The 15,247-nt window shown below is 37.6% G+C and overlaps 5 protein-coding genes across 7 annotated transcripts; all 5 read left to right on the top strand.

Annotated features, from left to right (window-relative positions):
- Positions 1–1,076: 1,076 nt before the first annotated feature.
- LOC140771001 (uncharacterized) lies at positions 1,077–2,698 on the top strand. Its single transcript, XM_073112347.1, has 2 exons — positions 1,077–1,751; positions 2,479–2,698. The coding sequence occupies exons 1-2, from the start codon at positions 1,089–1,091 to the stop codon at positions 2,578–2,580; spliced, it is 765 nt and encodes a 254-aa protein (XP_072968448.1). The 5' UTR covers positions 1,077–1,088; the 3' UTR covers positions 2,581–2,698.
- Positions 2,699–4,382: 1,684 nt separating this feature from the next.
- On the top strand, positions 4,383–5,956 carry LOC140771020 (uncharacterized). Of its 2 annotated transcripts, none has more exons than XM_073112370.1 (2): positions 4,383–5,055; positions 5,726–5,956. In XM_073112370.1, exons 1-2 carry the CDS (start codon positions 4,387–4,389, stop codon positions 5,777–5,779), a joined length of 723 nt encoding a protein of 240 aa, XP_072968471.1. In that variant the 5' UTR covers positions 4,383–4,386; the 3' UTR covers positions 5,780–5,956. The 2 variants fall into 2 exon arrangements, with proteins under 2 accessions (XP_072968471.1, XP_072968470.1); XM_073112369.1 differs by having other exon boundaries at positions 5,709–5,954.
- Positions 5,957–7,589: 1,633 nt separating this feature from the next.
- Positions 7,590–8,725, top strand: LOC140770858 (uncharacterized). 2 transcript variants are annotated; one of them, XR_012106068.1, is made up of 3 exons: positions 7,590–8,241; positions 8,325–8,434; positions 8,583–8,725. XR_012106068.1 is itself a non-coding variant. In XM_073112169.1 (2 exons), exons 1-2 carry the CDS (start codon positions 7,594–7,596, stop codon positions 8,712–8,714), a joined length of 780 nt encoding a protein of 259 aa, XP_072968270.1. In that variant the 5' UTR covers positions 7,590–7,593; the 3' UTR covers positions 8,715–8,725. The 2 variants fall into 2 exon arrangements, 1 of the variants encoding a protein (XP_072968270.1); XM_073112169.1 differs by lacking the exon at positions 8,325–8,434.
- Positions 8,726–10,225: 1,500 nt separating this feature from the next.
- Positions 10,226–11,498, top strand: LOC140770857 (uncharacterized). Its single transcript, XM_073112168.1, has 2 exons — positions 10,226–10,933; positions 11,255–11,498. Exons 1-2 carry the CDS (start codon positions 10,271–10,273, stop codon positions 11,384–11,386), a joined length of 795 nt encoding a protein of 264 aa, XP_072968269.1. The 5' UTR covers positions 10,226–10,270; the 3' UTR covers positions 11,387–11,498.
- A 696-nt stretch (positions 11,499–12,194) lies between these two features.
- On the top strand, positions 12,195–15,191 carry LOC140770059 (thiosulfate sulfurtransferase 16, chloroplastic). The gene is made up of 7 exons (XM_073111044.1): positions 12,195–12,427; positions 12,522–12,611; positions 12,682–12,792; positions 12,894–12,967; positions 14,620–14,690; positions 14,777–14,830; positions 14,918–15,191. Exons 1-7 carry the CDS (start codon positions 12,369–12,371, stop codon positions 14,990–14,992), a joined length of 534 nt encoding a protein of 177 aa, XP_072967145.1. The 5' UTR covers positions 12,195–12,368; the 3' UTR covers positions 14,993–15,191.
- Positions 15,192–15,247: the final 56 nt, after the last annotated feature.

Raw genomic sequence — 15,247 nt, 5'->3', positions numbered from 1 at the left:
AGTTCACACCCTAGAAGCAAAAGCCATACCAAAAGTTTCAAGGAAAGAGCCCACCTACTACATTTCTACCACGTTTAGCAATCTAGTGACCGCCCGGTTAGCTTTACAGAATATATGGTTTGACGTAGATACATACAGTCATCGATGACTGACACTAGGTTATGGTCCTTCAAGATATCCACTACGTGCTCTATGATAAGGAGCTAGATATGTTGGCCCCAAGGTAAGTACGTAAAATGTAGTGGGCCAAGTTGAGATTCGGGGTAGTAGGCAGGTACATGACCTCAATTAAGTTTGAGCACTATGAGATCATTTGCATAAAGGAGGTGGCTGATACAAAAACTATCACCAGTGCAAATAGGAGTAATTAAGCCCATTGGAACCGCTTCACTTAAAAGGTGAGTCAAAACTTGAGCTACCATAATAAACATGTAAAGAGATATGGGATCCTCTGTCTAATCCCACAAATATCAGTAAACCAGCTATTAATAACATACTAAACGAAGGAGATGGGGCCATTAATTCAATTTGTAAATTTCGTCCAGCACAGATAATGGAAGACAATTTTTTTTTTTTTTCATTAAAACTGTCGAGACTTTAGATTAATTTCCTGCTTATATTATTAACTTTTAGAATATTTATCTAAAATTAAAAATAATGAAAAATAGTAAAATCAAAGAAGCATAAAACAAAAAAGATTTTCACCAAAAAAAAAAATCATTTTCCCTCTTTTTTTTTTTCTTTTGGAGAAATCATTTTCCCAATTCGCTGTTATAAAACAAAAGGAGCATTTTGATTCTTTTTATATTAAAATTAACGTAACACAAATACGTTAGCTAGAACCTGGTCCACTTGTTGTAGTCCTGGCATATACTTTTCCTCTCCTACCTTATGATTTAGCTCATTTATCCTAGCATATTACTTCCCTCTCCTTGCAGTTAAAACGCCTTGAAAGCAACGTTGTCTTGAGATACCAATACCAATCCCAGTTCTTATTCTTATTTACCACTCTTAATTGCCTGTATCTATATATAAATCCCACCGACGTCCTTCTTCTATGCTCCATTAATATATATTCCACCGAATTAATGGCCTCCGTAGACAAGAAAGAAGAACTACCGCCGGCCACCAAGCTAGAGCTAAAGCTCTTAATCGACCAGACCTCCCACCGCGTCCTCTTCGCCGAGGTCGGCAAAGATGTTGCCGACTTCCTCCTCGGCCTCCTCGACCTCCCTCTCAGCTACGTCACCCGCCTAGCGGGCAAACAACTCTTCTCCAATTCCATCGCCTCTCTCTGCTCCAGCCTCGAATCCCTCCCCGACGATTGCCTCATCGCCCCGGCCGTCGACCGCGTCGCCCTCCTCAACCCCAACGCCTCGTCCTACTCTATCGTTGTCCTCGAGAACAAGCCCAAGAGCTCGGTAGGTAAGAAGGCTGAGATCTACTACCGCTGCCTGGGTTTCTGGAACCACTCCTACTTGTCAGAGGAGGCCGGGCAGAAGTGCCCGCTTTGCGCCAACAAAATGTCGACTTTGAGGAAGGTGTTACAGGGGAAGGAGGAGCAGTCGGTGGAGAAGGCGAGGGAGGAGGCCGGCGGTGGATACGTGAAGGGGTCGGTGAGCTACATGGTGATGGATGACTTGGCCGTCGTGCCCATGTCGACCTTCTCGCCCATCGAATTGCTCGATAAGTTCCAGGTCAAGGATGTCTCGTCGCTTCAGGAGTCCGTTGTGGAAGTCGGCATGGAAGAGGTTAGATTGCCCAACTACATGATGAAAATTACATTTCACGCCCTATATTTTCACGATTTTAACCTCCCAGAAAATACATCCGGTTAGGACTAAAGCGTAATCATAAACAAAATAATAGGATTAAATATATTTTACCTCCCCTATTTTTATCCAAAATTATTTTACTCTCTGTACTTCAAAAAATCTTAAACTAATTCTTACACTTATAACTAAAATAAGACTGTTAATTTTTCTATTAAATTTAACTAAATAATATAATTATTTTAATAATTTAATTTATTATATTAAAATCTGTATGTCTTCTCTAACAAATATGATAGGACTATTTTAATTATTTTAATATTATTTAATTAAGTAAATACAAAAAGATAAAATATATTTAACTCAAAATAATAATTATGTTCAAACTTATCTTTCTAGGGTCATCTAACATATAGTTATATACTTATATGGGTTAATTTTGTCAATATAAAAGAGTTGCTCCGTTAGAGTGACTAAACGCGAGGTGTTTATAAGAAAAATAAAAAGAAACTCGAGGGACTAAAATGCATGTAAAGTGTCGGAATATAAGGTGTGAAATGTAATTTTTCACTTGTTTTTTATTACCTAAATTTACATAAAACGCCCACAATTTATGAACAATTACAGAATAAGATCACTTAAGTTGGTTGCTTCTACTAACTTGATTCCTTGAGAGGTTTGTGATTGTCTTTTTGTTTTGGTTAAGGTGTTGAAGCTTCTTACGGCGTCGCTGCAGTCAAAGACGGTTCTAACGGACGTTTTCCTTCCGAAATTTAAGGGTCGGGTTTCAATACAGTGGGTGGAGTGAGGCACAGATGCTTCTATTAATAGAAGTTAGGAGAAGTCTGCAATGATGTCGGGATTTCTACCGACTTCTGTACAAAATGCTCGACGAATAAAAATTATGGATTTCAATTGTATTTAGATTCTCCCTTTTATTTGTACTCTTTTTTTTTTTTAATTTCGGATTTGAATTCAAATTACTCTGATTCTTATCCAACCCAAGTTGACTTCCACTGCTCTAATCCTGTCCACGTCATCAGCTTCTTCACGAGTTTATCGTCTTCCCGACCATTGCTAAATGTTGCCATACGTATCTCCCAGTCTCTTCCCCACATACCAACTTCGCATCAAATTCCAACCACGCATAAAGAAGATTTCCAAAGATCTAATTAACTTGCATTCAATAACACCATTATGAGAATTCCGAGATTTCTGGTACACTGTTTTAAAACAGTCTCTGAGCTAAGAATTAATTTTGAGAAGAGTTTTATAATGTATCTGGGGAGAAGCAAAGAAGGAGATTATTGTTGAATTGGTCATTAAGGTAGAAAATGAAATCAGTTTTTTAAGATCAAATGAGTGGTATTTTATATTTTTTTTTATTTTTAGAAATAGAGTTAATTGTAAGTGTGCTTTTAAATTAAACACTTAATCCAACCGTGGGTTCGGGTTAAAGTACAATTAGTACATTTTTCATCATATTTAATAAGGTAAATACTTCAATGCACCTTTAAAAATTATAATCTTAATCCAACGGCTATAATAGCCAGTTTTCATACCCGATACCGGTTCCAAAACCACATTAAGTGTGCCTAACTTCTCAATTTTTTTGTTATACTCTTGAAGATCTTCATCAAAGTAATTGATAAACAATTAACTTTACGGTACGAAAGAAGCACTCTATACGTTTTCTTTTCTTCCGTTAAGATTTCTCTCTTAAATATAATTATGCCTTAATTATAGGAGATATCATTTAATATTAAATAATTTAAATTTGATTATTTGGAGATAAACTTCAATTTAAATATAATTCTCTATCTCTATCTATTAAAATTTAATTTCAATCAATCTTAAACTAATGGGAGATATATGTAAATAATTAAAAAAATCAAAAAGATAAAATGTAATTATATTTTCATCAAGTTAATTATAAAAGACATCAATACCCTTATTTTGATATATATACATTACTCTCAATTAATGATATATATGTCTTTTACTTAATAAAATATTAAGATAATATAATTGTTAAAAAATAATGTGCAAGATTATATATCTAAAAAATATTACCTGTAATATCTTTCATTCCTATTATACCCTTAAAGATCTTAACCGTTAGATCTTTATTAAATTGATTGATAAAGAATTAATTCTTTTGCACAGAAGAAACTCTCGTTTAATAAAATTAGATGTTAAATTTAAAGCAAAAATATAATAAAAATACGTATCTATTTAATATATTTAGCATATTACATATGCTAAAACTACAAAGAGTGTTAAAGTAACACAAATAAAAATTCCTTTATAGCATTGTGAATCTTAAAATATTTTCCAGAGAGAGAGAGAGAGAGGAGGGTAGCATGATCCAACTTCCTAATCCGAGTATATACTTTTCCCCTCCTACTTTGTAACTCAGCTCGTTAATTTTAGCATATTTCTTCCCCCTTCTTGCTGTTAAAACGCCTTGGAAGCGACGTTATATTCAGATACCAATACCAATCCCAATTCTTATACTAATCCATCATATCCCTCCAAAATTTACGTACGTCTATAAATACTCCCCATCCACGTCCTTCTTTTCTCCTTCATTAGTATATATTCCACAAAATTAATGCCCTCCGTAGCCCAGAAAGAAGAAGAAGAAGTACCACCCACCATCAAGCTAGAGCTAAAGCTATTAGTCGACCAGACCTCCAACCGCGTCCTCTTCGCCGAAGCCGGCAAAGACGTCGCAGACTTCCTCCTCGGCCTCGCCTGCCTCCCACTCGGCTATGTCACCCGCCTCGTCGGCAAACAACTCCTCTCCAATTCCATTGCCTCTCTCTACTCCAGCCTCGAATCCCTCCCCGACGCCTGCCTCGTCGCCCCTGCCGTTGACCGCGCCGCCCTCCTCAACCCCAACGTCTCGTCCTACTCTCTCGCGTTCCTCGAGAACAAGCCCAAGAGCCCGGTAGAGAAGAAGGTTAAGATCTACTACAGCTGCTCGGGTAACGTGACACACAACTACTTGACGGAAGTGGCCAGGCTGCCGTGCCCGACTTGCGAGGCCGCCATGACGAGTGAACTGAAGGTGTTGCAGCGGGAGGAGGAGCAGTCGGTGGACAAGGCGAGGGAGGAGGCTGGCGGTGGGTACGTGCAGGGGATGGTGAGCTACATGGTGATGGATGACTTGACAATCGTTCCCATCGCGACCTTCTCGGTCATCGAGTTGCTTGATAACTTCCAGGTCAAGGATGTCTCGTCGCTGTACGAGTCCACTGTGGAAGTCGGCATGGAAGAGGTTAGATTACCGAAGAACATAAGAATATTCTTAGTTCATCGATTCAATCACTACAATACAGTAGTGTACGAACTTCCTACAAAATAATTAGTTAATTTTCTTAAGTTGATATTTTCTACTTTTCATTATAAAAAAAATAATTCTTACCATAATAGCTACTTTCAATGTGTGTAATATGAACACTATTAAATGAGATATATGTCATCTTTGGTTATTTATCTTTCTATCTTGACAATGCTTTGAGATATCTTTAAAGGGTCGTTATAACTTGGATTTTGTTAGCATAGAAAAGATGAACAAGAGTGCGCATGGAAGAAAGTGTAAGGAAAAGAAAGGTTGAGAGAACTTATACTTTCAGTTTTTGTTGCATTGAATGATTAATTTAGAACCAATAAGATACATACATATATACATACATATATATATATATACATATATAGACATATATACATATACATATATATATATATACCCCCGGATGTCTACCAGAAAATGTGGGAATATAAGGTGTGAATTGTAATTGTCACTTGCTTTTTATTACCTAAATTTGCATATAGCACCCACAATTTATGAAATTACATATAAACGATCACTTATCTTGTACTAATTTGGTTTCTTGGGTGATTAGTGATTGGGTTTTGTTTGTTAATAAGGGGTTGGAGCTTCTCAGGGTCTCAATGCAGTCAAGGACGGTTCTAACGGACGTCTTCCTTCCGAAATTTGAGGGTGAGATTTCAATTGGCTGGGTGGAGTTAAGCGCAGATGATTCTACGACTAATGTTTAGAAATTATAATTGATTAAATAAGATTAATTTCTATAGTAAAATTAGAAGAAGTCTGCACTCATATGGAGATCTCTACCGACTCCTGTACCAAATGCTCCATGAATAAAAGTGGATTTCACTTGTATTTAGCCTCTCCCTTTTATTTGTACTCTCTTACTTGCCAATTTGAATCGTTTACATATATATATATATATATATATATAAGTATATAACAAGATGAATGCAAGGTTAAACTCCTAATGAAGGCATACACGGATTTATACTGTAGATTGCCTTATTCTTTTCCTTAAAATTGGATTGTAAGTTGTAACCAAGTTGGATAAAAAAAATTCTATGGTGGATCCAAAAGGCTGAGACGTACAAATTACATTTGCATGGAAAAAAAATGTTATGACTTGGACTAAGAGAAGACTTAATATAACATACAACATGCATAACCGTATCATAATTGGTTGATGCATGAATTGACTAAGGATGTTAATGAAGTAAAATATGCCTGATTGTGTAATAATGAGGTTGATGATGTTATATGTAAGATTGAAGAAAAAAAAAGTATCATCCTAGTCTTCAAATTTTATTTCATAGCAAATAGCATTGACCGAATATCAAGATGAACTATCTGATAGAATTTCCAAGACATGTTTACATTAGTTGATAAAAATTCTATATCTGGAACGAGCGTAAGACTGAGAAAATATTTGACCAAGATATTGGATAGATTCTAAATTTTTGTGAAAGCACGACGGTGAGACGATTAATAGGTCTACTATATTTTCTGCCAATAATAAATCATCAACATAAGAACATAAGAAGGCTGAATAAATCTAACATGAAGAACATAAGAGAGATTGGAGAGCCAATTACAAAATTATCTGTTTGAATCCATATAAAAGGGGTGATAGATTCTTTCTTGTCTCCCTAAAGATATCCTAAGATGAGTCAATATGACTTCTTTTCAAGGTGTTTACGTAACTATATTAGTAAGAACATGACGTATAGTAACAAATTTAACGATAGAGGCAAAGATATCATGATAGTCGACTTTTTTCAATCTAAAAATAACTCTTGACAAATTGAGCTTTATATCGTTCAATGGAAACATCCACATCAAGCTTTATTATAAAATAAATTCTTTGCAACCTATAGGTTTCTTGCCTAGAGTGAGGCCTTCAAAGGTCCAAGAAAATATAGTTTGCTTCCAAGGCTTTAAGCTCAAATGACATAGCAACACAGTACATCAATGAGCATAACGCACAGTCAATTTGCTTAGAGACAGCAGAAAGAAAAGTAAAATAATAAAAAGAAAAATGAACTGTATCTGGAGAATATTCTTACTTGGAAGATGTAGAAGTGGTGAGGGACTCAGAATGAATGGTTGGAGAAATAAAATCTTTTAGATGGGTCGAGGGAGTAATTAATGTTACGTTGAGTTTAGTTAGTGTTAGGAAAGTGGTAATTAGTGATATTATTTAACACGTACGGTGTATCATATAGCAGTGTAGCATTGTCCAACTTCCTAATCCGGGTATATACTTTACTTTTCCCCAACTACTTTGTGACTCAGCTCGCTAAATCTAGTATATTACTTCCCTCTCGTTGCAGTTAAAACGCCTTGACAACAACGTTGTCTTAGATACCAATGCCAATCTCAGTTCTTATTGTAATCCATCCCTCCATAAATTACATATATCTATAAGTACTTCCCACCTCGTTCTTTTCTCCTCCATTAATATATATATATTCCACAAAATTAATGGCATCCGTAGCTGAGAAAGAAGAGTTACCACCCACCACCAAGCTAGAGCTAAAGCTCTTAGTCGACCAGAACTCCCACCGCGTCGTCTTTGCCCAGGCCGGCAAAGACGTCGCCGACTTCCTCCTCGGCCTCCTCGGCCTCCCTCTCAGCTACGTCAGACGTCTTGTTGGGAAACAACAACTCTCCAATTCCATCCCCACTCTCTGCTCCAACATCGAATCCCTCCCCGATGAGTACCTCATCGCCCCGGCCGTCGACCGCGCCGCCCTCCTCAACCCCAATACCTCGTCCTACTCTCTCACCCTCCTCGAGAACAAGCCCAAGACTTCGGAAGCTAAGAAGGTTATGATCTACTACGACTGCTCGGGTAGCTGGTACCACCCCTACTTGTCGGAGGTGTCCGGGACGCCGTGTCCGAGTTGCCGGTCTCCCATGGCGTCTGTGCGGAATGTGTGGCAAGGGAATGACGAGGCGGGGAAGGCGACCGGCGGTGGGTACGTGAAGCGGTCGCCGAGCTACATTGTGATGGATGACTTGGCCGTCGTGCCCATTTCGACCGTCTCGGCCATCGAGTTGCTTCATAAGTTCCAGGTCAAGGATGTCTCGTCGCTATACGAGTCCGTTGTGGAAGTCGGCATGGAAGAGGTTAGATTGCTCACGTACATACAAAATTACATTTCACGCCTTATATTTTCACGATTTTAATTATGTGAATGCCTTCCTCCCAGACAGCACATCAGGCTACATTCGACTAAGCCAATTTACTATTAACAGACAACCATAAATAAAATAATAAACACACACACATATATATACCACAAAATCATCGGAATATAAGGTATGAATTTTCCACTTGAGTTTTATTACTAGAATTTGCAGATAACGCCCATAATTTATGAATAACGACCGAATAAGATCACTTAAGTTGGCTGTTTGTACTTACGTGGGTTTCTTGGGTGATTCGTGATGGGGTTTTGTTTGTCAAGGGGTTGGAGCTGCTCAAGGCCTCACTGCTGTCAAAGACGGTTCTAACGGAGGTTTTCCTTCCGAAGTTCGAGGGTGAGGTTTCAATTCGTAGGGTGGAGTTAAGCGCAGATGTTTCTACTACTAATGTCTAGGATTAGAGTGATAAAATTGGATTAATTCTATAATAAAAGTTACGAGAGTTCTGCACTGATGTGGAGATTTCTATCGACTCTTGTACAAATTGCTCTATGAATAAAAGTTGATTCCACTTGTATTTACAATCTCCCTTTTATATATTTGTACTCTTTTATTTAAAACACACACACACACACACACACATATATATATATATATATATTTGTTCATGAGTCTTAACATGATCTACAGGAGCATCTAGCTATTTAAATTTTAGACTCTTTATATAAAGTCTTAGTATGCTCTTTAGAGGCATGCATCTATTTGAGACATGCATACAATTAATTAATGAGACTTAATATATTCTTTAGGAACGCCTGTTTAAATCATAGACTTCTTCAATATTAGTCTCAGTTGACTGGACTATTTTTGAAACTTTTTGTCTCTCGAACTTATAGGTCTCCTACACTTCTAACGTGCCTGTGGTTTACTTATTGTTATACCTTTTGAGGCACGAATTCTTGTAGCAAGTATATATGATTTTGTCACTTTCTTTATATCAGTAAATGCATTTGATACTAGTTTTGTAATTATTTGTAGATATATAAATGATCCTTTGAACTTCTAGTTAGCACTAATTTGTGCGAGGACCAAGATATGATAATGTTGAGGCATTCTTTTATCAAAAATATATTCTTTTGAAGCATGCTTTCAAAAAGACTTTCAATTAATGGCTCAAGATATCTAATGAAAGATGGAGAACCAAAACAAACATAAATCCTAAGTTGATGTTCGAGACCAGTGTTATGTGATGTGGGTGTAAAATTGCAACATATGGCAAAGCCATAAGTTCATAGCTAGGTGAGATGTATTTAGCTATTGCCCAAATACAAGCTCTAAGGATGAATATTAGTGACGAGAAGTTGGCCTACTACGAACTAGGTTTATAACATGCAATATGCATGGCATAACCCTGGGTAGACATAGACAATTTTGTTTCATTAGGTAAAGGTTCAATAATAAATTATAGGCACTTAATATTAGATTCCGCTAAACTAGTTTTAGTATGAGTGTGAGCTACAAGATGTTTAATATCAACCCGTATAGAGATGCAATAATAATAAAAGGTTTAGGATTAAAATTCATCAGCATTATCCAAACAAATTAATTTAATTATATAATTTGAAAATTGTGCATGTAAATTACTTGTAAACGAAATATTCTTCTAAACAATATAATAATTTTCTAATTAGTTGTTGTCAAACAAAAGAATATGTTAGTGTTTCTTTTTTAATATTAAAGTTAACGTATGAGTATCATCGTCCAACGTCTGAATTTGGGCATATACTTTTCCTCTCCTATTTTGTGACTCAGCTCGTTAATTTTAGCATATTTCATTCCCTCTCCTTGCGGTTAAAACTTAAAACGCCTTGAAAGCAACGTTGTTTCAGATACCAATACCAATCCCAAGAACTTACGTTAATCCATCCCTCATACTTACATATGTCTATAAATACTCCCCATGCACGTCCTTCTTTTTCTCGTCCATTAATATAGACTAGACAAGCTTAAAATGGCCTCCGTAGCCCGGACGGAAGAAGTACCAGCCGCCACCAAGCTAGAGCTAAAGCTCTTAGTCGACCAGACCACCAACCGCGTCCTCTTTGCCGAGGCCAGCAAAGACGTCGCCGACTTCCTCCTCGGCCTCCTCAGCCTACCTCTCGGCTACATCACCCGCCTCGTCGGTAATCAGCTCCTCTCCAATTCCATTGCCTCTCTCTACGCCAGCCTCGAATCCCTCCCCGACACCTACCTCGTCGCCCCGGCCTTCGACCGCGCCGCTCTCCTTGAGCCCAACGCCTCGTCCTCCTCTCTCGTCCTCCTCGAGAACAAGCCCAAGAGCTCGGTAGGTAAGAAGGTTAAGGTCTACTACGGCTGCTCGGGTAGCAGGGCCCACACCTACTTGTCGGAAGTGGCCAGGCTGCCGTGCCCGAGTTGCCGGTACGCCATGTCGATTGAGCAGAAGGTGCTGCAAGGGAAGGAGGAGGCGTCGGCGGAGAAGGCGAGGGAGGAGGCCGGCGGTGGGTACGTGAAGGGGGTGGTGAACTACATGGTGATGGATGACTTGGCCGTCGTGCCTGCCTCCACCTTCTCGGCCATCGAGTTGTTTAACAGGTTCCAGGTCAAGGATGTCACGTCGCTATACGCGTCCGTTGTGGAATTCGGCATGGAAGAGGTTAGATTGCAGAAATACGTAGTAAATTACATTTCAGACCCTATATTTGACGATTTTATGCGAACGCCTCCCTCTCAGAAGAACTTTACGATGACAACCGCTAACCTATGGTATCTTCCTCATTATAAAAGAATTATGAATATAAGGTTTGAAATAATATCATTTTAACTTGATTTTAATTACCTAGATTTGCATATGACACCCACAATTTATGAGTAATCACATTATAATATCATTTTAACTTGGTTGCTTGTACTCACTTTGATTCCTCGGGTGGTTGGTGATTGGTTTCTTTCTTTTATCTCTTTTTCTTTCGTTCAGGGGTTGGAGCTTCTCAAGGCCTCGCTGCAGTCAAAGACGGTTCTAACAGACGTTTTCCTTCCGAAATTTGAGGGTGGGATTTCAATTGAGTTGGTGGAATTAGGCGGAGATGCTTCTACTACTAATGGTTAGAAATTAGAATGATAAAATAAATATTATTTCTATAATAAAGTTAGGAGAAGTCTGCACTGGTGTGGAGATTTCAACCGACTCTTGTACAAACTGGTCGATGAATAAAAGTGGATCTCAACTTTAGAATCTTCCTTTTATTTGTACTCTTTAATTTGAATTCAAATTAGTATTAGTTATACTAGAATAATGATCTTAAACACTTATAGTGAAAGGATATTAAACTTAATTATTATATCAGCTAAGTACAATCATGAAAATTGATGGGATATCTCTCCTTTTTTTACATAGCTCTGCCCATATATATATATATATGCGAAAAATAGGAAAAATTCTATTTAGATCTTTTCAATTATCATCGTTTTTTAAATATACTTTTTAATTTTTTTCTTACAATTGCATGCACTCCTAAATCTAAATATATTTTGGTTTAGAGTTTTCCATAATTCTTTTTCTCATAATTTAAATAAATATATGTGAATATTTTTTTAGTTTTAAAGAATATATATGGGTACGAATTTTTTTTAATAATTATATATATAAATTAGTGATAATTTAGAGAGTCTAAAATTATTTCAAAATTAGAAGCAATTATTGGAATGGTCTACACGTAATTATCCCTTCAAATTACTTGAGAAAAGATCTTATGATTCTTATCCAAACCAAGTGGTCCGAGTTGACGTCAACTTCTCTAATCCCGATTCGAGCGAACCGACTCGTGTCTGACCTGTACATCTCATCAGCTTCTTCGCGAGTTTATCTTTATCGTCTTCCCGACCGTTGCCAAATGTTGTCATACGTGTCGTATCCGTTCTTAATTGCAACTTCGCCTAGATAGCAACGCCGTCTCGAACCACGAAAAATAATGAGAGGAATCTATTAAATGAGGAATAATGTATAATTACCCGATACTCTTCCATCGCCTCCATAAACCCAACAAGATCTCGCCAGAGTTCCACCTTCAATTCACTTCCTATTCGATTCAATGGCTTCCTTTGCTCGTGTCTCTCTCCCTGTTTTGATCGCCCTTCCATCAATTAAAAGGTCACATTTGTATTATTTTTTCCCAAGCTTTTCTCTTTTTTCCTTCATTTTCTCGCTTTCTCTCTCGTTTCAACTATATATTCTTTTGCTACAGATTACCACCCTCTCTTCTCTCGGGTTGTCAACCATTTGGGCTCAAGCTTGGGCTCGTCAGTTCCCAATGCCAGAAGACGAGTTTCTTGAGGTAATTAGTTTAGTGTAGCTTATCTAGATGTTATGAGAGGGACCGAGGTCTTGTTATTACGTGATTGCAGGGTTAGTTCGCTGGCATCTGCTTCGAGCTCGGAAACAGTGGTTCCCAGATCGGTGCCGGTTCGCGTTGCCCACGAATTGCTTCAAGCTGGGCATCGGTATCTTGACGTCAGGTAGAGTAATTGATTGGAACTTTGATTTAGTTGATGGGATTGTGACTAGTCTGCCTGCGGACTTTATGCTTGATGAAATGTCTGTTTGGATGATTTTACAGAACGATTGATGAATTCACTGCTGGCCATCCAGTGGGAGCTGTAAATATTCCGTTCATGTTCAAGGTTGGGTCAGGTAACACTGCTTGATGACTAACTAGTTTCATTGGTGCTGCTGATTTGTAGCTATGTATATAAATTTATGATCTTGCTCCATTTTGGGATAGTTGGTGATAATTGTTGATCATGTTTTCGTATGCATTCCCTTCCTCAATAGTTCTGGGTAACATTTAGTGTAAAGCTAAATTCTCTCCTGAAATAATTACGTTCCCCTTTTCTTGTATTGAAAGAACCATCAGTACTACCTTTACCTTTTGCAGGAAGATTTGTAGGTAGGGAAAAGCTTACAATTTGGTATACTGCATATATTTTTTAATCCTCCTTTTTTACTTTTAGCACTCAGTTTACAATTTTTCCCATGTTTGTTCTTGCCCTTTCTGCAGAGTGCATATCTTTGTTTATGTCAATTTGTGGGACAGTGTAGTCTTTGAATATCTCAAGCACTAAACTATAGACAAGGACCGTCTGTGCTTGAGTATCAGAGCATACTGCTAACATTTAACTTCATCATTTAACTACTTGGCTAGTTGGCTAAAGGGAAAAAATGCAAACCTTTCTGAAATTACAAATCATGATTCTGAAAACTGCATCTAGATGTTGGTACTTCTTATTACTCTGTATCCTCAGTCTGAACGATCCACTGGTTTTGCTCTCTGTTGGTCAGAGTCCTTTGTAGTATCAAAAATCGCAGAACATCGCAGAACTTGGATCTTGTACTGATAGTTAGTCGTATAAACTCGCAAAATATAGTCATGCAGTTGAAAAAAAAGGTGTCTTTTTGCCATAGACAGATCAATTTATTTCATGTAGCAAAAGGTTAAATGGTTGCCACTTTATTTACACATTCCACTCATAGAATAAGTTGTCCTAGTGCACGAGACCCAGCAAATGCAAGGTTTGGTTGCATTCCTTGAGAGGCTATTTCAGTGGGGCTCGAATCACAACACCAGTGAGCTCAACACCTAGCCTTAACATTGTATCATGCAGCACCCTCAATTCCACTGGTAAGCATGTCTTATGTCATGAAGATGTTCAAATGTATCCATAATCTTGCATCAAATGTACTTTCTATTGGTATCTGGATGCTGTAGATGGAGAATGAATCACGGGTTATACCCATTATAGCATTGCAAATCAAGTCTATTAAGTATTAGCTGTCCTGATTACTAGTTAGGGTTTAGTAGGTGGAAAGGTCAACAGATGAAGGCTACCTATGGATTTTGCTAAGGTTGCATTGAAGATTAATTAAGTTTTTGAGATGCATGTCAGGAGGACTTTTTGTTATAGAGTCATGGTTGAGCAAGTATATCAGGCCATAATATACAATTAGAGTGTGAATTTTGAAATGATTGTTTTCTACGCATTCTTCTCCGTATTTCATTGTATAGGCATGAAGTTAGTGTGATTCAGTAATTGGCTACTTGTTGCTCCTGTAATGATGAAGAGACTTTTGAACCAGAATAACATTTCATTGTTGCAAGTTTGTGATATTACTGTATGTAAGTAATAGTAGTACTTTTAGGCCGAAATCCTTCAAAGAAATCTGAAATATACATTATACTAAATATTGTCAATCTTGATAGGGTTTTGGTTCGTAAAATCTTGTATACTGCTTTATATGTAAGTATCCCTACTTACGTTTTTTTGTTTCCTCGCCTTTCCATACAGGGATGACGAAAAATCCCAAGTTTTTGGAGGAAGTGTCATCAGTTTTTGGGAAGGATGATGAAATAGTTGTCGTATGTGTGCCAACTCAATCATTAGCCTAAAACTTCTACTACTGAATTATTTTATCTCTTCCTTAGACCTAAACTTCTGTCTACAGGGATGCCAAAGCGGCAAACGTTCTCTCATGGCTGCAGCTGAACTTACCTCCTCTGTAAGTTACAAGAGTATTACAAGTTACAAGAGGAAAAACTTGTAGATGTCTTTCACTGCAAACTTGTATAATTTTCCAATTCCTCAGGGTTTTACCGGCGTGACGGATGTTGCTGGTGGTTATTCCGCATGGGTACAGAATGAACTCCCAATCCAGCAGTGATTTGTCCTTTGCAAAGCCCATTGATGGGCAATGGGACATCCTGGCGCAGATATAAGACTTGGGAGAGAGATATTTGCATGTTAATGCTTCTTGAATTTTCTATGTTTTGACCTATAGCTCTCCCTGCTAATGTGATGAACTAATTTTGCTATGCTATTCTATAAATTGGATCCATTATCAATTAATAATTAGCCGATAACTATTTGTAACTTTGTATTGACTTGTTCTACGAGTGTGTATGTTTCCATATGATTC

This window comes from Typha angustifolia, chromosome 11 (genome assembly GCF_048772165.1).
Source record: "Typha angustifolia cultivar Huaian chromosome 11, ASM4877216v1, whole genome shotgun sequence".
Classification (NCBI taxonomy): Eukaryota; Viridiplantae; Streptophyta; class Magnoliopsida; order Poales; family Typhaceae; genus Typha; species Typha angustifolia.
Note: the sequence above shows the minus strand (reverse complement) of the source record. Positions and strands in the feature narration are given on the sequence as shown.